Genomic DNA, 22,692 nt, shown 5'->3' with positions numbered 1-22,692 from the left:
GGGATTTGAAATGGAATTTGCTTATTTCTCTCTCCGTCTCTCTCTGTCCCTCTCCTTCCCACCCTTCTATCTCTCTTGCCCTTTTCTCTACCCTCCCCATCTCCTCTCCCTCCTCTCTCACCTTCTTCATTCCCACCTTCTTCATTCCTCTCAGTATTATCTCTCTGTCTCTCCCCCCACCCTGCTGGAGATGTGTTGAGGGGGAAGGTGTTGAACTGTGAATCGCTCAGTCCGTGCATTACGTTTACTGATTTGCTGTTAAAACATTTTTTATCTTGTGACTGTGCAACAGATTTTTGTCTTCACCTCTCCCGGTCTCTCCTCCCTTCTTCCCCCTGCCCTCTCCTCCTGACCTTGCCCCCCTTCCCTCCTTCTCCTCTTTCACCCCCTCCCTTCCCCCCTCTCGCAGGCGTCTTTAATATTTTTCTTTTCAGATGGCTGCTGTACGCCAGGGAGGAGAGAGTTGCTGGTGTCGGCCCTGTGCCTCTGGTCCCCACCTCTCAGCGGGAGAGAGCACTGTGCACTGATCACTGTTTCCAGACCTACCGGCACCCACTTCCCCCCGCCCTCCTCCCTTCCCCTTCCCCTCTCCTCCCCCACCACCCCCTTTCCCAAGGACTTACCTCAGCTGGGTTGGGGGTGGCGGGGGAAGGGATGTTCTTTCTGGCGTTTGGGGAGGCGGGGTCTGATTTTTTTTAAGAAAAAGAGGGAATCAAAAAAAATGTAAGGGGTTTTAAAAAAAATAAAAAATAAATAAATGTTTTATATAAAATAAATCCAGTTGTATTCTTCAAACCTTTCTCACCTTAAAAGCTGGCCCTCAGGTCCTAATACTTTTCCACCCTGGGGAGAAAGACAGTCCCTGTCTATTGTATCTGTGTCTCTAGTATCGAGTCATAGAACAGTACAGCACAGAAACAAGCCTTTGTACATACTGATCCAGTTAAACTGCCCACACCTGCCTCTGGGACTCGGCCAGCTACCTGCCTAAACTTCCACCGAGCAGTGAAATCGAGCTCGCGTGCACCACTTGCACTGGGAGCTCTCCTGATCCTCTCTCAGATCTCCCTCCCAGCCTCTGCCTCTCCTGAGAAAATCAGCCGGTTTTGTCCAAGCTCTCCTTGTGTGGCCCCCCCGCAGCCTGAAAAGGAGTACAAGGCTCCCAGCAGAAACCTGTTGTGGGCCATGGAGCAGACAACTGGCTCTCCAGCCCGATCCTATCGAGCTGTGGAGTTGCCTCGGATCCCAAGGCTCCAGAACATCGATTTCTCAGCAGTGTGCTGTGGTTGTGCTGACAAGTGCCTTGTCACTTCCCCTGCGCTCTCCCTCTCCCACTTCCCCACCGCTGCCTGTCCCTCACAACTCGATGCACACACAACTTTTAGTTTTAAATATATATATATTTGTAACTGTGACATGAGTAACATGATTGTTAAACATGGGTATGGTCAAGAGAGAAAAAGGATGTTCCGTAGTGTCCTGGTCTTCCACCTGCTACAGGGAGGGCGAGGCTTGGACGCAGGGGTCAGGAGCTGTGGAGCAGTGGGGAGTCGGGGTCAGATGCTGGGGTTGGGGGCAGCCAGCAGAGGGACGTTGTCGCGAGGCCGCTCGAGGAAGGAGGGCCGCCGGCAGAGCTCGCCCTGCTGCAGGCTGTCTGGCAGCGGCTTCCGTTTGGTCTCGGGCAGCAGCAGAATGCACAGGCAGCCGAGCAGGGCCAGCGAGGCCAGCAGCACGTGGTGCAGGAAGTAAGCCCGGCTGCCCTGCAACTCCAACAGCAACCGGCTCAGCCTGGGCAGCCACGACATGCCCAGGACCACGCCCAGGCCCAGGCCCCTGCAAAAGAGACAAAGACGCTAGACACAGGTTGATCCAAAAGAGAGAAGGGTGGGAACAGGGCAAATCCAAGGAAAGGACTGTGCACAGGATCATCCCAGCATGAGGGAGGAGATCCAACAGGCAAGGCATCAAGACTCTAGACTGCACAGGAAGATCCCAAGGATCACAGGCAACCCTAGACTGCACAGTAAGATCCCAAGGTGACTGGATACCCTAGACTGCACAGGAAGATCCCAAGGATCACAGGCAACCCTAGACTGCACAGTAAGATCCCAAGGTGACCAGAGACCCTAGATTGCACAGGAAGATCCCACGGTGACCAGAGACCCTAGATTGCACAGGAAGATCCCACAGTGACCAGAAACCCTAGACCGCACAGGAAGATCCCAAGGATCACAGGCAACCCTAGACGGCACAGGAAGATCCCACGGTGACTGGACACCCTAGACTGCACAGGAAGATCCCACGGTGACCAGAGACTGCACAGGAAGATCCCATGGTGACTGGATACCCTAGACTGCACAGGAAGATCCCACGGTGACCAGAGACCCTATATTGCACAGGAAGATCCCACGGTGACCAGAGACCCTAGACTGCACAGGAAGATCCCAAGGATCACAGGAAACCCTAGACTGCACAGAAAGATCCCACGGTGACCAGAGACCCTAGATTGCACAGGAAGAGCCTGAGGGAATGGGAGACCCATGGGAGGTGACTCACCTGATGACAGTAGGAATGACCTCGGAGGAGAAGAAGATGCTGAGGGTCCCCACAGCGCGGGAGGAGAATAAACCCAACGAGCAGAATATCAGGATGGTCACATCGTTCAGGTCTGTGGGGGGGAGGGAGGGGCAGAAAGTTGAGAGGTAATTGACAACAGCTTCAACAACGACAAAACTTCTGGAAGTTTCCGTGGGAGGGGTAGCAGAGGGGGTCATGAAGGGAGCGTGCATTGTTGAGCAAAGGAGGGAAGCAGGGCTGGCAAGGAATGAGGAACTGCAGTGGGAGGGAAGGGGGGATGGTGAGGGATCTCCAAAGCAGAACCCACCACTCACATTCAGAGAGCCCGAGGAGGATGAGGGAGGCGAGGCCAGTCAGTGTCATACTCAGCAGCAAGATGCCCCTGCGCCCACACCGGTCAACGGTAGCGCACAGGAAGAGGCAAGCCAGGCCCCCGGTCCCCGCTGACAACAGATACATCACAGAGAAACTCGGCCTGGTGCCCAGGACGCTGTTTCGGAAAGTTCCGTAGCAATGCTGGATCCCGTGTCCGATAAACCTGCAAAAGTGGGATTGGGATCAACCATTCCAGAAACACAGTGGGAAAATGCTATGTAAACATGTCACGTTACCCATCCACAGGGGTAAGTGTTATGTAATCACATTCCACCCCCCCGACAAACTTTAATGGAGATCAGGGTATAACAGACTCCAGCAGGTGATTGCAGAGTTCACCGCTCCCCTCACAATCAGCACTGATATCAAACACAGCATGGACTTACGCAGTGAAGCCCAGGATTAGGATATTTTTCCAAATGTTCCTGCATTTCAGGAGCTTGCAGAGGATCTCCCGCTCTGACTCGTGATTCCCGGGGTAGGAGGAATCCAGGTCTGAGAGATCAGGAAGAAGGGGGAAAGGGTGAAGACCATCACTATCAGTTCAAGAACCACACCGCGCACCGTTCCCATCTCCCCGTCTTCCTGTCACATCGGGAGCGCCGTTCCCCATCTCCCGGTCGGTGTCCCTCTAACGCCGAGATCGCCACCCCCAGCCCCCTGCCCTGCTGGGGGTGCAGTTCCTGCCTCCCCGTCCCACTGGAGCACCGTCTGCACTCCGGGCTTTCCTCACCGGTGAAAGAGGACTCCAGCTCCAGAGGCTCCCGATCCTCCCTCTGCCTGTTCCGCTCCAGGATCCATCCCAGTGCGGCCCTGGCCTCCGGCACGCGTCCCGTCGAAAGGAGCCAGCGCAGGGACTCCGGCAGGACCTGTGGACAGCTTCGGGATAGCGGCAGGTCAGGGGTCGTTAACAGAGGAGGGGTGTTCGGGGGTCGTGGCCGAGGGTCAGCGGGACGTGCCAGCGGATCATCACGAGGGTATCTGGGTCAGAGGTTCATCGCTGGGGTCAGTAGGCTATCGCCGGGGTGACAAGCTCGAGGGTTGTTGCAGGGGTGTTGGGGGCAAGAAGGTCGTTGCTAGAGTGATAGGGGTCATTGACGGAGCCCCAGAAATCAGCAGGTCACCACTGGGTTGTCAGAGTCAAGGGGTCATCACCGGCGTATCAGTGATCAGGAAGTGCTTGCCAAAATGTTGGGTTCAGGAGGTCATCGGCAGTGCGCCAGGGGTCAGGGGACGTCGCCAGTTTGCCAGGGGTCAGGGGTCGTCGCCAGTTTGCCAGGGGTCAGGGGTCACTCACCAGAAGACCAAGAAGAGGCCAAGGGGGGCAGTGATGACCCCTTGGAAGAGCCTCCAGTCCCGGCAGACCACAGCCAGGCCCAGGAGCAGGAACTCCCCCCCCACCAGGAACAGACCAGATACCATGGAGACTGGCAGCCGGTGAGGGGGGTCGCAGACCTCCAACCCTGGGAGGGGGAAATGGGAGAGAGAGTCAGTTGTACACTCCCCAGGATGCCCACCATGTCCCACAGCTCCTGAGAGACGACGGAGGCCTCACACCCCGTCCCACTCCCTCTGCACACAAACCATCCAGTTATCCAGCTCCCCAGGAGTTCAGTCTGCTTACATACAGAACAACAGATCCCCGGGAGTGGGTTACAGGCTGGGATCTGATCCCGGGGTTCAGGGGTTTATATATAGAATAACAGATCCCTGGGAGTGGGTTACAGGCTGGGATCTGATCCAGGGGTTCTGGGGTTTATATACAGAATAACAGATCCCTGGGAGTGGGTTACAGGCTGGGATCTGATCCCGGGGTTCAGGGGGTTTAAATACAGAATAACAGATCCCCGGGAGTGGGTTACAGGCTGGGATCTGATCCAGGGGTTCAGGGGGTTTATATATAGAATAATAGATCCCCGGGAGTGGGTTACAGGCTGGGATCTGATCCAGGGGTTCAGGGGGTTTATATATAGAATAACAGATCCCCGGGAGTGGTTTACAGACTGGGATCTGATCCAGGGGTTCAGGGGGTTTATATATAGAATAACAGATCCATGGGAGTGGGTTACAGGTTGGGATCTGATCCAGGATTTTGGTGGTTTATGTATAGATTGACACACCTCCCCCTCGTGCTCCATTCTCTGCTGCCCCCACCAGCTGCCCTCCCTCCCCAGCCTTGCCCCACTCACGGATGAGGTAGAGGGAGAGTAGGAGGCCGGCAACTGCAGATCCCTGGAAGAACCGAGCCAGGGTAAAGACAGGGAGGCTGGGGGCGACAGACACCAGGATCGCAAAGAGGATGGAGAGGCTCAAGGACAGCAGGCAGGAGATTCTTCGTCCCAACCTGGAGGGGGAGAGAAGAGGTGAGTAACTGGGGGGGGGGGAGTGAGCACGGTGGTGGGTCCCCGAGGGCAGCAGGGGCACTTACCGATCCGCCAAGTACCCCAGTAGCAGAAAGCCTGCCAGGCAGCCCAGCACAAAGCAGATCTCCTCCAACGACGACTTCCAGGAGGAATCACACACCAGGTCCCACTGTGGAGGGCAATGGGAGAGAGAGGGGCACCAGATGAGTGGGACAGAGCAGGGAGAGAGGAGAGAGAGAGAGAGGGGGAGGGAGAGAGAGTGAGAGGGGCAATGGGAGAGAGAGGGGCACCAGATGAGTGGGACAGAGCAGGGAGAGAGGAGAGAGAGAGAGGGGGGGAGGGAGAGAGAGTGAGAGGGGCAATGGGAGAGAGAGGGGCACCAGATGAGTGGGACAGAGCAGGGAGAGAGGAGAGAGAGGGGGAGGGAGAGAGAGAGTGAGAGGGGCAATGGGGGAGAGAGGGGCACCAGATGAGTGGGACAGAGCAGGGAGAGAGGAGAGAGAGAGAGGGGGAGGGAGAGAGAGTGAGAGGGGCAATGGGGGAGAGAGGGGCACCAGATGAGTGGGACAGAGCAGGGAGAGAGGAGAGAGAGGGGGAGGGAGAGAGAGAGTGAGAGGGGCAATGGGAGAGAGAGGGGCACCAAATGAGTGGGACAGAGCAGGGAGAGAGGAGAGAGAGAGAGTGAGAGGGGCAATGGGAGAGAGAGGGGCACCAGATGAGTGGGACAGAGCAGGGAGAGAGGAGAGAGAGAGAGGGAGGGGGAGGGAGAGAGAGAGTGAGAGGGGGAGAGAGGAGAGTGGGGCAATGGGGGAGAGAGGGGGAACAGAGGAGGACCAGATGAGAGGGACAGAGCAGGGAGAGAGGAGAGAGAGAGAGGGGGGGAGGGAGAGAGAGTGAGAGGGGCAATGGGGGAGAGAGGGGGAACAGAGGAGGGCCAGATGAGAGGGACAGAGCAGGGAGAGAGAAGAGAGAGAGAGGGAGGGGGAGGGAGAGAGAGGAGAGAGGGAGAGGGGGAGAGAGGGAGGGAGAGAGAGAGGGGGGAGACAGAGGGAGAGAAAGGGGGGAGGGAGACAGAGAGTGAGAGGGAGGGAGAGAAAGAGGGGGCAGAGAGGGAGAAAGAGAGGACAGGGAGAATGAAAGGACCAGATGAGAGGGACAGAGCAGGGAAAGAGGAGGGGGGGGGGAGAGTGAGGGAGGGAGAGAGAGAGGGGGGCAGAGGGAGAGGGAGAAAGAGAGGACAGGGAGAGTGAAAGGACCAGATGAGAGGGACAGAGCAGGGAAAGAGCACAGAGAAAGAGAGAGAGTGAGAGAGTGGAGGCAAAGAAAGACGATAGGGAGAGAGAGAGGATGGGGAGAGGGAAAGAGAGAGAGGACGGGGCGAGAGAGAGGGTGGAAAGAGGGCAGAGAGAGAACGAGAGTGCAGGGAGAGAGAGAGATGGAGACGGCAAGTTAGAGGTGAAGAGAGAATGTGACTTGCACAAAACCAGAGGGGGGACGGTTTCGAACCCCACACGGCAGATCGGATAAGGGAGAGAAGCTGTAAGGAGTAAGGTGAGGAGGGAGAAAGGAAACGGGGGGGATGGTGAGGAAGGAGGGTGGAGGGGGAGAGGGAGAGGGAATGGTAGTTACGGGGAGAGCGAGGGGAGTGAAGGAATGAGTAGCAGTCGGGAGGGGAGTGAACGGTGGAAAGGAGGGTAGAGGCAGAGAGAGGATGAGGCTCACTGAGGAGTGAGGGAGGAAGGGACAGGAGGTGAGAGGGTAGGGAGGGATGAGGGGGTCACTCCACCTACCTGGGTGATGATGTTGGTGTTCAGACCCTCTGAGGGCTGGTAGGTCCAGCCATACGGACAAGGCCGACGGTCGCTGCTATTGAGTTGGCAGGATCCCGCTCCCGCACCCTCGCCCTCGGCCTCGCCCCCCCTCCGGCAGTGGTGGGCCGGCACCAGGGTAAGGAATGACCCCGAAAGGAGGGCAAAGGCCAGGGGGGGCAGGGGGAGCCAGCTGAGGACACAGACCAGTCGCTGGTGTCGGCCGAAGCCCCCCATCAGCGTCTCGAAGCCCCCCAGCCGTGAGACCATCCCCCCAAATGGCTCCTGGGGGGTGGAGGTCTGACAGGGAGGGGCAGAGTCTGGGTCAGCCAGCACCCCCTCACCCTCCATCGCCCAGCGAAGGGGAGGGGAGGGGTCTGAGATTCCGGGGAGGGAGAGGGACTGTTGAATGGGGCAGCAGTTCAAATCCTGACTCCAAGACTCAAGGTCGGTGGGAGCTCTACAGAGAGAAATGAGGGACAGGCAGTCAGCGACATTACCCTATAACACCCACTCCGTCCCATCACTGGGGGACAGACACAGAGTGAAAGTTGGTCCGCACCATCCCATCACACACTCTGAGGGTCAGACACAGAGTGAATCTCCCTCCACACCGTCCCATCACACACTCCCGGGGTCAGACACAGAGTGAAACTCCCTCCACACCGTCCCATCACACACTCCCAGGGTCAGACACTGAGTGAATCTCCCTCCACACCGTCCCATCACACACTTCCGGGGTCAGACACAGTGTGAATCTCACTCCATACTGTCCCATCACACACTCCCGGGGTCAGACACAGAGTGAAACTCCCTCCACACCGTTCCATCACACACTCCCGGGGTCAGACACAGAGTGAAACTCCCTCCACACCGTCCCATCCCACACTTCCAGGGTCAGACACAGAGTGAATCTCCCTCCACACCGTCCCATCACACACTCCCTGGGTCAGACACAGAGTGAATCTCCCTCCACACCGTCCCATCACACACACCCGGGGTCAAACACAGAGTGAAACTCCCTCCACACCGTCCCATCACACACTCCCGGGGTCAGACACTGACTGAATCTCCCTCCCCACTGTCCCATCACACACTCCCGGGGTCAGACACTGAGTGAATCTCCCTCCACACCGTCCCATCACACACTCCCAGGGTCAGACACTGAGTGAATCTCCCTCCACACCATCCCATCACACACTCCCGGGGTCAGACACAGAGTGAAACTCCATCCACACCGTCCCATCACACACTCCCGGGGTCAGAAACAGAGTGAATCTCCCTCCACACCGTCCCATCACACACTCCCGGGGACAGACACAGAGTGAATCTCCCCCCACACCGTCCCATCACGCACTCCCCGGGTCAGACACTGTGTGAATCTCCCTCCCCACTGTCCCATCACACACTCCCGGGGTCAGACACTGAGTGAATCTCCCTCCACACAGTCCTATCACACACTCCCAGGGTCAGACACTGAGTGAATCTCCCTCCACACCATCCCATCACACACTCCCGGGGTCAGACACAGAGTGAAACTCCATCCACACCGTCCCATCACACACTCCCAGGGTCAGACACTGAGTGAATCTCCCTCCACACCGTCCCATCACACACTCCCGGGGTCAGACACAGAGTGAAACTCCCTCCACACCTTCCCATCACACACTCCCGGGGTCAGACACAGAGTGAAACTCCATCCACACCGTCCCATCACACTCTCCCAGGGTCAGACACTGAGTGAATCTCCCTCCACACCGTCCCATCACACACTCCCGGGGTCAGACACAGAGTGAAACTCCCTCCACACCGTTCCATCACACACCTCCGGGGTCAGTCACAGAGTGCATCTCCCTCCACACCGTCCCATCACACACTCCCAGGGTCAGACACAGAGTGAAACTCCCTGAACACCTTCCCATCACACTCTCCCGGGGTCAGACAAAGAGTGAAACTCCCTGAACACCTTCCCATCACACTCTCCCGGGGTCAGACAAAGAGTGAATCTCCCTCCACACCGTCCCATCACACACTTCCAGGGTCAGACACAGAGTGAATCTCCCTCCACACCGTCCCATCACACACTCCCTGGGTCAGACACAGAGTGAATCTCCCTCCACACCGTCCCATCACACACTCCCGGGGTCAGACACAGAGTGAATCTCCCTCCACACCGTCCCATCACACACTCCCGGGGTCAGACACAGAGTGAATCTCCCTCCACACCGTCCCATCACACACACCCGGGGTCAAACACAGAGTGAAACTCCCTCCACACCGTCCCATCACACACTCCCGGGGTCAGACACTGACTGAATCTCCCTCCCCACTGTCCCATCACACACTCCCGGGGTCAGACACTGAGTGAATCTCCCTCCACACCGTCCCATCACACACTCCCAGGGTCAGACACTGAGTGAATCTCCCTCCACACCATCCCATCACACACTCCCGGGGTCAGACACAGAGTGAAACTCCATCCACACCGTCCCATCACACACTCCCCGGGTCAGACACTGAGTGAATCTCACTCCACACTGTCCCATCACACACTCCCGGGTTCAGACACTGAGTGAATCTCCCTCCACTCCGTCCCATCACAGAGGGTCAGACACAGAATGGAACTCCCTCCACACCGTCCCATCACACACTCCCGGGGTCAGACACAGTGTGAATCTCACTCCATACTGTCCCATCACACACTCCCGGGGTCAGAAACAGAGTGAATCTCCCTCCACACCGTCCCATCACACACTCCCGGGGTCAGACACAGAGTGAATCTCCCCCCACACCGTCCCATCACGCACTCCCCGGGTCAGACACTGTGTGAATCTCCCTCCCCACTGTCCCATCACACACTACCGGGGTCAGACACTGAGTGAATCTCCCTCCACACAGTCCTATCACACACTCCCAGGGTCAGACACTGAGTGAATCTCCCTCCACACCATCCCATCACACACTCCCGGGGTCAGACACAGAGTGAAACTCCATCCACACCGTCCCATCACACACTCCCAGGGTCAGACACTGAGTGAATCTCCCTCCACACCGTCCCATCACACACTCCCGGGGTCAGACACAGAGTGAAACTCCCTCCACACCTTCCCATCACACTCTCCCGGGGTCAGTCACAGAGTGAAACTCCCTCCACACCGTTCCATCACACACCTCCGGGGTCAGTCACAGAGTGCATCTCCCTCCACACCGTCCCATCACACACTCCCGGGGTCAGACACAGAGTGAAACTCCCTCCACACCTTCCCATCACACACTCCCGGGGTCAGACACAGAGTGAAACTCCCTCCACACCGTCCCATCACACACTCCCAGGGTCAGACACAGAGTGAAACTCCCTCCACACCATCCCATCACACTCTCCCGGGGTCAGACACAGAGTGAATCTCCCTCCACACCGTCCCATCACACACCCCCGGGGTCAGACACAGAGTGAAACTCCCTCCACACTGTCCCATCACAGAGGGTAAGACACAGAATGGAACTCCCTCCACACCGTCCCATCACACACTCCCAGGGTCAGACACAGAGTGAAACTCCCTCCACACCATCCCATCACACTCTCCCGGGGTCAGACACAGAGTGAATCTCCCTCCACACCGTCCCATCACACACCCCCGGGGTCAGACACAGAGTGAAACTCCCTCCACACTGTCCCATCACAGAGGGTAAGACACAGAATGGAACTCCCTCCACACCGTCCCATCACACACGCCTGGAATCAGACATAGAGTGAATCTCCCTCCACACCGTCCCATCACACACTCCCAGGGTCAGACACAGAGTGAATCTCCCCCCACACCGTCCCATCACGCACTCCCCGGGTCAGACACTGAGTGAATCTCCCTCCTCACCGTCCCATCACAGAGGGTCAGACACAGAATGGAATTCCCTCCACACCGTCCCATCACACACTCCCAGGATCAGACACAAAGTGAAACTCCCTCCACACCATCCCATCACACACTCCCGGGGTCAGACACAGAGTGAATCTCCCTCCCCACTGTCCCATCACACACTCCCAGGGTCAGACACTGAGTGAATCTCCCTCCACACCATCCCATCACACACTCCCGGGGTCAGACACAGAGTGAAACTCCATCCACACCGTCCCATCACACACTCCCCGGGTCAGACACTGAGTGAATCTCACTCCACACTGTCCCATCACACACTCCCGGGTTCAGACACTGAGTGAATCTCCCTCCACTCCGTCCCATCACAGAGGGTCAGACACAGAATGGAACTCCCTCCACACCGTCCCATCACACACTCCCGGGGTCAGACACAGTGTGAATCTCACTCCATTCTGTCCCATCACACACTCCCGGGGTCAGTCACAGAGTGAAACTCCCTCCACACCGTTCCATCACACACCTCCGGGGTCAGTCACAGAGTGAATCTCCCACCACACCGTCCCATCACACACTCCCGGGGTCAGACACAGAGTGAATCTCCCTCCACACCGTCCCATCACACACTCCCAGTGTCAGACACAGAGTGAAGCTCCCTACACACCGTCCCATCACACACTCCCGGGGTCAGAAACAGAGTGAATCTCCCTCCACACCGTCCCATCACACACTCCCGGGGACAGACACAGAGTGAATCTCCCCCCACACCGTCCCATCACGCACTCCCCGGGTCAGACACTGTGTGAATCTCCCTCCCCACTGTCCCATCACACACTCCCGGGGTCAGACACTGAGTGAATCTCCCTCCACACAGTCCTATCACACACTCCCTGGGTCAGACACTGAGTGAATCTCCCTCCACACCATCCCATCACACACTCCCGGGGTCAGACACAGAGTGAAACTCCATCCACACCGTCCCATCACACACTCCCAGGGTCAGACACTGAGTGAATCTCCCTCCACACCGTCCCATCACACACTCCCGGGGTCAGACACAGAGTGAAACTCCCTCCACACCTTCCCATCACACACTCCCGGGGTCAGACACAGAGTGAATCTCCCTCCACACCGTCCCATCACACACTCCCGGGGTCAGACACAGAGTGAATCTCCCCCCACACCGTCCCATCACGCACTCCCCGGGTCAGACACTGTGTGAATCTCCCTCCCCACTGTCCCATCACACACTACCGGGGTCAGACACTGAGTGAATCTCCCTCCACACAGTCCTATCACACACTCCCAGGGTCAGACACTGAGTGAATCTCCCTCCACACCATCCCATCACACACTCCCGGGGTCAGACACAGAGTGAAACTCCATCCACACCGTCCCATCACACACTCCCAGGGTCAGACACTGAGTGAATCTCCCTCCACACCGTCCCATCACACACTCCCGGGGTCAGACACAGAGTGAAACTCCCTCCACACCTTCCCATCACACTCTCCCGGGGTCAGTCACAGAGTGAAACTCCCTCCACACCGTTCCATCACACACCTCCGGGGTCAGTCACAGAGTGCATCTCCCTCCACACCGTCCCATCACACACTCCCGGGGTCAGACACAGAGTGAAACTCCCTCCACACCTTCCCATCACACACTCCCGGGGTCAGACACAGAGTGAAACTCCCTCCACACCGTCCCATCACACACTCCCAGGGTCAGACACAGAGTGAAACTCCCTCCACACCATCCCATCACACTCTCCCGGGGTCAGACACAGAGTGAATCTCCCTCCACACCGTCCCATCACACACCCCCGGGGTCAGACACAGAGTGAAACTCCCTCCACACTGTCCCATCACAGAGGGTAAGACACAGAATGGAACTCCCTCCACACCGTCCCATCACACACTCCCAGGGTCAGACACAGAGTGAAACTCCCTCCACACCATCCCATCACACTCTCCCGGGGTCAGACACAGAGTGAATCTCCCTCCACACCGTCCCATCACACACCCCCGGGGTCAGACACAGAGTGAAACTCCCTCCACACTGTCCCATCACAGAGGGTAAGACACAGAATGGAACTCCCTCCACACCGTCCCATCACACACGCCTGGAATCAGACATAGAGTGAATCTCCCTCCACACCGTCCCATCACACACTCCCAGGGTCAGACACAGAGTGAATCTCCCCCCACACCGTCCCATCACGCACTCCCCGGGTCAGACACTGAGTGAATCTCCCTCCTCACCGTCCCATCACAGAGGGTCAGACACAGAATGGAATTCCCTCCACACCGTCCCATCACACACTCCCAGGATCAGACACAAAGTGAAACTCCCTCCACACCATCCCATCACACACTCCCGGGGTCAGACACAGAGTGAATCTCCCTCCCCACTGTCCCATCACACACTCCCAGGGTCAGACACTGAGTGAATCTCCCTCCACACCATCCCATCACACACTCCCGGGGTCAGACACAGAGTGAAACTCCATCCACACCGTCCCATCACACACTCCCCGGGTCAGACACTGAGTGAATCTCACTCCACACTGTCCCATCACACACTCCCGGGTTCAGACACTGAGTGAATCTCCCTCCACTCCGTCCCATCACAGAGGGTCAGACACAGAATGGAACTCCCTCCACACCGTCCCATCACACACTCCCGGGGTCAGACACAGTGTGAATCTCACTCCATTCTGTCCCATCACACACTCCCGGGGTCAGTCACAGAGTGAAACTCCCTCCACACCGTTCCATCACACACCTCCGGGGTCAGTCACAGAGTGAATCTCCCACCACACCGTCCCATCACACACTCCCGGGGTCAGACACAGAGTGAATCTCCCTCCACACCGTCCCATCACACACTCCCAGTGTCAGACACAGAGTGAAGCTCCCTACACACCGTCCCATCACACACTCCCGGGGTCAGAAACAGAGTGAATCTCCCTCCACACCGTCCCATCACACACTCCCGGGGACAGACACAGAGTGAATCTCCCCCCACACCGTCCCATCACGCACTCCCCGGGTCAGACACTGTGTGAATCTCCCTCCCCACTGTCCCATCACACACTCCCGGGGTCAGACACTGAGTGAATCTCCCTCCACACAGTCCTATCACACACTCCCTGGGTCAGACACTGAGTGAATCTCCCTCCACACCATCCCATCACACACTCCCGGGGTCAGACACAGAGTGAAACTCCATCCACACCGTCCCATCACACACTCCCAGGGTCAGACACTGAGTGAATCTCCCTCCACACCGTCCCATCACACACTCCCGGGGTCAGACACAGAGTGAAACTCCCTCCACACCTTCCCATCACACACTCCCGGGGTCAGACACAGAGTGAAACTCCATCCACACCGTCCCATCACACACTCCCAGGGTCAGACACTGAGTGAATCTCCCTCCACACCGTCCCATCACACACTCCCGGGGTCAGACACAGAGTGAAACTCCCTCCACACCGTTCCATCACACACCCCCGGGGTCAGTCACAGAGTGCATCTCCCTCCACACCGTCCCATCACACACTCCCAGGGTCAGACACAGAGTGAAACTCCCTGAACACCTTCCCATCACACTCTCCCGGGGTCAGACAAAGAGTGAAACTCCCTGAACACCTTCCCATCACACTCTCCCGGGGTCAGACAAAGAGTGAATCTCCCTCCACACCGTCCCATCACACACTCCCGGGGTCAGACACAGAGTGAATCTCCCTCCACACCGTCCCATCACACACTTCCGTGGTCAGACACAGTGTGAATCTCACTCCATACCGTTCCATCACACACCTCCGGGGTCAGTCACAGAGTGCATCTCCCTCCACACCGTCCCATCACACACTCCCGGGGTCAGTCACAGAGTGAAACTCCCTCCACACTGTCCCATCACAGAGGGTAAGACACAGAATGGAACTCCCTCCACACCGTCCCATCACACACGCCTGGAATCAGACATAGAGTGAATCTCCCTCCACACCGTCCCATCACACACTCCCAGGGTCAGACACAGAGTGAATTCCCCTCCACACCGTCCCATCACACACTCCCGGGGTCAGACACAGAGTAAATCTCCCCCCACACCGTCCCATCACGCACTCCCCGGGTCAGACACTGAGTGAATCTCCCTCCTCACCGTCCCATCACAGAGGGTCAGACACAGAATGGAATTCCCTCCACACCGTCCCATCACACACTCCCAGGATCAGACACAAAGTGAAACTCCCTCCACACCATCCCATCACACACTCCCGGGGTCAGACACTGAGTGAATCTCCCTCCCCACTGTCCCATCACACACTCCCGGGGTCAGACACTGAGTGAATCTCCCTCCACACCGTCCCATCACACACTCCCAGGGTCAGACACTGAGTGAATCTCCCTCCACACCATCCCATCACACACTCCCGGGGTCAGACACAGAGTGAAACTCCATCCACACCGTCCCATCACACACTCCCAGGGTCAGACACTGAGTGAATCTCCTTCCACACCGTCCCATCACACACTTCCGTGGTCAGACACAGTGTGAATCTCACTCCATACTGTCCCATCACACACTCCCGGGGTCAGTCACAGAGTGAAACTCCCTCCACACCGTTCCATCACACACTCCCGGGGTTAGACACAGACTGAATCTCCCTCCAGACCATCCCTTAAGGTCAATGGATCACTGGCAGCACCCATTCCCTTCAGGAGAGGAGTACGTCAGGGATGCATCATGTCCGGTCAATTGTATGCGATCTGTGTCGAGCCATTCCTGAGTGAAGACTGACAGGTCTGGTTCTGCGTGAACCGGACATGGAGGTCGTCCTCTCGGCCTACGCCGATGATGTACTCCTCATGATGACAGATCCCAATGACCTGCGGAGGATGCGCGAGTGCCAAGACGTTTTCTCGGCGGCATCCTCCGCCAGGATCAACTGGGCGAAATGTTCCGGACTCTTAGTGGGTCAGTGGCAGGTGGACTCCCTGCCGGAGGAGATGAGAGCTTTAGAGTGGAGTACTAGGCGTCTCCTCTATCTGGGAGTCTACCTGAGTCCTTCTGGGGAGACCTGGCTGGCGAACTGGCAGGACCTGGAGACGAAAGTCATGGCCCGGCTGGGGCGCTGGTCAGGCCTTCTCAGGGTGCTTTCTTATCGAGGCAGGGTGGTGGTCATAAACCAGCTGGTGGCCTCCATGTTGTGGTATCGGATGGTCACCTTGGCCCCTCCTGCCCCGTTTGTTGCAAGACTGAAGAGGAAATTAGTGGACTTCTTCTGGGGCAACAGGAAACACTGGGTCTCTGCAGCGGTCTTGAGTCTCCCAGTGGGAGAGGGCGGACAGTCGCTGGTGTGCGTCCGAACGCAGCTGGCGGCTCTCCGCCTCAGGACTCTGCAGAGATTCCTGGACGCCGAGCACCCTCCCAGGTGGCACGTGTTGGCGACTTTCTTCCTCCGGAGGGGCTGCTGTCTTCATGAAGACATGCAGCTACCACCGGCGGGTGTCAGCCGTACTGCTTTGCGGTGTCTGCCCAGCTTCTATCAGGACCTACTGAGAGTCTGGAACATGGTCACCTCAGGCCGGGAATCCCCTCCTCAGGCGGAGGGCAGGGTCCTGGCCGGCCCTTGCCCTACCTCAGTGGCTGTCGGTGCGGCTCAGTTGTGTGGACCGACTCAGGCCGAGCTGCTGGTCGGGCCCAGACCCCGCAACATTCTCCGGGAGCCGTGTCCACACAACTTGAGCCGTCTCTCATCGATACCCACAGTCCCATTCAGGGATGCAAGTAGGAGGTATCTGTATGGGCTGCTACTCCACATCCTCCACTTCCTTGCCCTTGTACACCGTCCCGACACGCCATGGCGGTCGGTCCTTCCACCCAGAGGTGAGGAGGGTCCCCACTGGAAGTCCCTTTACGCCGGGGTTCTTCCCATGCACCTGGGGGATCTCGGCTGGAGGGTACTGCATAGGGCAGTGCCCTGCAATAAGTTTTTCAGTTTGTACATGGACTTCCCACCCACATGCCACTTCTGCGGGCTGGAGGAGACCGTGTACCACATGTACATGGAGTGTGTGAGGCTGCAGCCTCTTTTTGCATATTTGCGTGGGCTGCTTCTCGCCTTCTGGCTGCATTTTAGTCCCACCCTGTTTATATATGGTCATCCAGTAAGGAAGGGGGCATGGAGGGATGAGGATGTCCTAGTCAACTTGCTCCTGGGCTGGCGAAATCCGCCATCCGTGGGTCTTGGAAACGGGTGGCGGGAGGATCTCCCCGGGCAGACTGCCTGGCAATGTTTAGGGGGTATGTCCGTGCCCGGGGAGAAAAGGAACACGCGCAGTCCACAGCGGCCTTGGAGGAGTTTCGAGACCGTTGGCCTCCGCGGGGTGTAAATGCCATCGTAGATAGGGATGGCAACATTCTGGTGTAATGTCTATTGTCTATTTGTAGTGCAGTAATTGTGTTTGCCACTGTTTTGTATATATTGTATAGCACCGATATTTGTAATAAAGGATTTTGTAATAAAAAAAAAGGGTCAGACACAGAGTGAATCTCCCTCTACACTGTCCCATACACACTCCCGGGGTCAGACAGAGTGAATCTCCCTCCACACCGTCCCATCACACACTCCCGGGGTCAGACAGAGTGAATCTCCCTCCATACCGTCCCATCATATTCTCCCGGGGTCAGACACAGAGTGAAACTCCCTCCACACCGTCCCATCATATTCTCCCGGGGTCAGACACAGAGTGAAGCTCCCTCCACATCGTCCCATCACACACTCCCGGGGTCAGTCACAGAGTGAAACTCCATCCACACCGTCCCATCACACACTCCCAGTGTCAGACACAGAGTGAAGCTCCCTCCACACCGACCCATCACACACTCCCGGGGTCAGACACAGACTGAATCTCCCTCCAGACCGTCCCATCACACACTCCCGGGGTCAGACACAGAGTGAATCTCCCTCCACACTGTCCCATACACACTCCCGGGGTCAGACACAGAGTGAAACTCCCTCCACACCGTCCCATCATATTCTCCCGGGGTCAGACACAGAGTGAAGCTCCCTCCACACCGTCCCATCACACACTCCCGGGGTCAGGCACAGAGTGTATCTCCCTCCACACTGTCCAATCACACACTCCCAGCGTCAGACACAGAGTGAAGCTCCCTCCACACCGTCCCATCACACACTCCCAGCGTCAGACACAGAGTGAAGCTCCCTCCACACCGTCCCATCACACACTCCCGGGGTCAGACACAGAGTGAAACTCCCTCCACACCGTCCCATCATATTCTCCCGGGGTCAGACACAGAGTGAAGCTCCCTCCACACTGTCCCATCACACACTCCCGGGGTCAGGCACAGAGTGTATCTCCCTCCACACTGTCCAATCACACACTCCCAGCGTCAGACACAGAGTGAAACTCCCTGCACACCATTCCATCACACAATCCCGGGGTCAGTCACAGAGTGAAACTCCCTCCACAGCATCCCATCACACACTCCCAATGTCAGACACAGAGTGAAGCTCCCTCCACACCGACCCATCACACACTCCCGGGGTCAGACACAGACTGAATCTCCCTCCAGACCATCCCATCCCACACTCCCGGGGTCAGACACAGAGTGAATCTCCCTCCACACTGTCCCATCACACACTCCCGGAGTCAGACACAGAGTGAAGCTCCCTCCACACCGTCCCATCACACACTCCCGGGGTCAGACACAGAGTGAAACTCCCTCCACACCGTCCCATCACACACTCCCGGGGTCAGGCACTGAGTGAAACTCCCTCCACACTGTCCCATCACACACTCCCGGGGTCAGACACAGAGTGAATCTCCCTCCACACTGTCCCATCACACACTCCCGGGGTCAGACACAGAGTGAATCTCCCTCCACACCGTCCCATCACACACTCCCGGGGTCAGACACAGAGTGTATCTCCCTCCACACCGTCCCATCACACACTCCCAGGGTCAGACACAGACTGAAACTCCCTCCACACCCTCCCATCACACTCTCCCAGGGTCAGATACAGAGTGAATCTCCCTCTACACTGTCCCATCACACACTCCCGGGGTCAGACACTGAGTGAATCTTCCTCCCTACTGTCCCATCACACACTCCCGGGGTCAGACACTGAGTGAATCTCCCTCCACACCGTCCCATCACACACTCCCAGGGTCAGACACTGAGTGAATCTCCCTCCACACCATCCCATCACACACTCCCGGGGTCAGACACAGAGTGAAACTCCATCCACACCGTCCCATCTCACACTCCCGGGGTCAGACAGAGTGAATCTCCCTCCACACCGTCCCATCACACACTCCCCCTTTAATTGTGACTGATTATGATGCATTTAGAGAGGAGCCTGGGATGGTGGCCCACCAGTACCCCCATCCATCGCTCTCCCTCTGTCTGACTGTACCTGTACCCCCTGAGGTGTCAGACTCCCCCCATCCACTTGACACCCCTTTACCCACCACCTCTTCCCACTGGCTTTGCTCTCTCTAGTTCTCCGTTCCCCCTTCCTCCATACCCCATCATCTCAAAGTGTTTTTCCTTTCTCTTGATAAGCCAAACTCTCTCTCCCTCCATCTTCCTCTCCTCCCTCCCTCACCCTCTGTCCATCTCTCCCTCCCTCACCCTCTGTCCATCTCCCTCCCTCGCCCTGTCCATCTCTCCCTCCCTCACCCTCTGTCCATCTCCCTCCCTCCCTCCCTGGCCCTCTGTCCATCTCTCCCTCCCTCACCATCTGTCCATCTCCCTCCCTCCCTCACCATCTGTCCATCTCCCTCCCTCCCTCGCCCTCTGTCCATCTCCCTCCCTCCCTCCCTCGCCCTCTGTCCAATTCTCCCTCCCTCACCCTCTGTCCATCTCTCCCTCCCTCACCCTCTGTCCAGCTCCCTCCCTCCCTGGCCCTCTGTCCATCTCTCCCTCTCTCACCATCTGTCCATCTCCCTCTCTCCCTCCCTCGCCCTCTGTCCATCTCTCCCTCACCCTCTGTCCCTCTCCCTCCCTCACCCTGTCCATCTCCCTCCCTCACCCTCTGTCCATCTCTCCCTCCCTCACCCTCTGTTCATCTCCCTCCCTCCCTCACCCTCTGTCCATCTCCCTCCCTCCCTCACCCTGTCCATCTCTCCCTCCCTTGCCCTCTGTCCATCTCTCCCTCCCTCACCATCTGTCCATCTCCCTCCCTCCCTCACCATCTGTCCATCTCCCTCCCTCCCTCGCCCTCTGTCCATCTCCCTCCCTCCCTCCCTCGCCCTCTGTCCAATTCTCCCTCCCTCACCCTCTGTCCATCTCTCCCTCCCTCACCCTCTGTCCAGCTCCCTCCCTCCCTGGCCCTCTGTCCATCTCTCCCTCCCTCACCATCTGTCCATCTCCCTCTCTCCCTCCCTCGCCCTCTGTCCATCTCTCCCTCACCCTCTGTCCATCTCTCCCTCCCTCACCCTCTGTCCATCTCCCTCCCTCACCCTCTGTCCATCTCTCCCTCCCTCGCCCTCTGTTCATCTCCCTCCCTCCCTCACCCTCTGTCCATCTCCCTCCCTCCCTCACCCTGTCCATCTCTCCCTCCCTCGCCCTCTGTCCATCTCTCCCTCCCTCACCCTCTGTCCATCTCCCTCCCTCCCTCACCCTCTGTCCATCTCTCCCTCCCTCACCCTCTGTCCATCTCCCTCCCTCCCTCACCCTCTGTCCATCTCTCCCTCCCTCACCCTCTGTCCATCTCCCTCCCTCCCTCACCCTCTGTCCATCTCTCCCTCCCTCACCCTCTGTCCATCTCCCTCCCTCCCTCACCCTCATCCCCGAACATTATCTTCTTCAGTCTCCCCTCCTCTCCCGATCTCCACCTCCCCGCCCCCCTTCACCCTCCGGTACCGGTCGCTCTGTCCCCACCGCTGGGACTCGGCCTCCCTATCGGGCACCTCCACCCGGTCCCGGTCCCGGTCCCGGTGTTGATCCGGGTCCTGATTCCGATCCGATCCCGGTGTCGGTCCCGGTACTGAGCCTGATCCCGATCTGATCCCGGTGCCGGTCTCTCCTCGCTCCCTCCTTCCGTCTCCCGGAATAAAAGGCGACGTCCGACCCGGCGTCGGAAGCAGTTAAAGGGCAGGATCCTTAAAGGGGAAGATTCGAGAGGGGCGAGGGAGAGAGAGGGATGAGGGAGAGGAGTGGAAGAGGGAGAGGGGAGGGCGGAGTGGAAGAGGGAGAGGGGAGGGCAGAGGGAAGGGATGAGGGGAGAGGGATGAGGGAGTGGAAGAGGGAGAGGAGGAGAACAGAGGGAAGGGGTGAGGGATAGAGAGAGGGGAGAGGGATGAGGGAGAGGAGTGGAAGAGGGAGAGGAGGACAGAGGGAAGGGGTGAGGGATAGAGAGAGAGGAAAGGGATGAGGGAGAGGAGACTGGAAGAGGGAGAGGGGAGGACAGGGAAGGGGTGAGGGATAGAGAGAGGAAAGGGATGAGGGAGAGGGGAGGGCAGAGGGAAGGGATGAGCGGAGAGGGATGAGGGAGAGGAGACTGGAAGAGGGAGAGGGGAGGACAGAGGGAAGGGGTGAGGGATAGAGAGAGGGGAGAGGGATGAGGGAGAGGAGTGGAAGAGGGAGAGGAGGACAGAGGGAAGGGGTGAGGGATAGAGAGAGAGGAAAGGGATGAGGGAGAGGAGACTGGAAGAGGGAGAGGGGAGGACAGTGGGAAGGGGTGAGGGATAGAGAGAGAGGAAAGGGATGAGGGAGAGGAGACTGGAAGAGGGAGAGGGGAGGACAGGGAAGGGGTGAGGGATAGAGAGAGGAAAGGGATGAGGGAGAGGGGAGGGCAGAGGGAAGGGATGAGCGGAGAGGGATGAGGGAGAGGAGACTGGAAGAGGGAGAGGGGAGGACAGAGGGAAGGGGTGAGGGATAGAGAGAGGGGAGAGGGATGAGGGAGAGGAGTGGAAGAGGGAGAGGAGGACAGAGGGAAGGGGTGAGGGATAGAGAGAGAGGAAAGGGATGAGGGGAGAGGGATGAGGGAGAGGAGACTGGAAGAGGGAGAGGGGAGGACAGTGGGAAGGGGTGAGGGATAGAGAGAGAGTAGAAGGATGAGGGAGAGGGGAGGATAGAGGGAAGGGGTGAGGGATAGAGAGAGGAGAGAGGGATGAGGGAGAGGAGACTGGAAGAGGGAGAGGACAGAGGGAAGGGGTGAGGGTTAGAGAGAGGAAAGGGATGAGGGAGAGGGGAGGGTAGAGGGAAGGGGTGAGGGATAGAGAGAGGAGAGAGGGATGAGGGAGAGGAGACTGGAAGAGGGAGAGGGGAGGACAGAGGGAAGGGGTGAGGGATAGAGAGAGAAGAGAGGGGGGGATGAGGGAGAGGAGACTGGAAGAGGGAGAGGGGAGGACAGAGGGAAGGGGTGAGGGATAGAGAGAGGGGAGAGGGATGAGGGAGAGGGGAGGGCAGAGGGAAGGGGTGAGGGTTAGAGAGAGAGGAAAGAGATGAGGGGAGAGGAGACTGGGAGGGGGAGGACAGAGGGAAGGGGTGAGGGATAGAGAGAGAGGAGAGGGATGAGGGAGAGGAGACTGGATGAGGGAGAGGGGAGGACAGGGAAGGGGTGAGGGATAGAGAGAGAAAAGGGATGAGGGAGAGGGGAGGGCAGAGGGAAGGGGTGAGGGTTAGAGAGGAAAGGGATGAGGGAGAGGGGAGGAC

General features: G+C 58.0%; 1 protein-coding gene across 3 annotated transcripts; it reads right to left on the bottom strand.

Moving 5' to 3' along the window:
* Positions 1-766: 766 nt before the first annotated feature.
* Positions 767-21,101, bottom strand: slc22a17 (solute carrier family 22 member 17). 3 transcript variants are annotated; one of them, XM_059950744.1, is made up of 10 exons: positions 20,946-21,101; positions 7,106-7,583; positions 5,381-5,484; positions 5,142-5,296; positions 4,250-4,415; positions 3,686-3,831; positions 3,339-3,447; positions 2,892-3,115; positions 2,557-2,668; positions 767-1,833 (listed from the first exon to the last, which is right to left on the bottom strand). In XM_059950744.1, the coding sequence occupies exons 2-10, from the start codon at positions 7,472-7,474 to the stop codon at positions 1,557-1,559; spliced, it is 1,662 nt and encodes a 553-aa protein (XP_059806727.1). In that variant the 5' UTR covers positions 7,475-7,583; positions 20,946-21,101; the 3' UTR covers positions 767-1,556. The 3 variants fall into 3 exon arrangements, with proteins under 3 accessions (XP_059806727.1, XP_059806726.1, XP_059806728.1); XM_059950743.1 differs by having other exon boundaries at positions 20,899-21,100; XM_059950745.1 differs by having other exon boundaries at positions 20,917-21,100.
* Between the last annotated feature and the right edge of the window lie 1,591 nt (positions 21,102-22,692).

Source organism: Hypanus sabinus, chromosome 26, assembly GCF_030144855.1.
Source record: "Hypanus sabinus isolate sHypSab1 chromosome 26, sHypSab1.hap1, whole genome shotgun sequence".
Classification (NCBI taxonomy): domain Eukaryota; kingdom Metazoa; phylum Chordata; class Chondrichthyes; order Myliobatiformes; family Dasyatidae; genus Hypanus; species Hypanus sabinus.
Note: the sequence above shows the minus strand (reverse complement) of the source record. Positions and strands in the feature narration are given on the sequence as shown.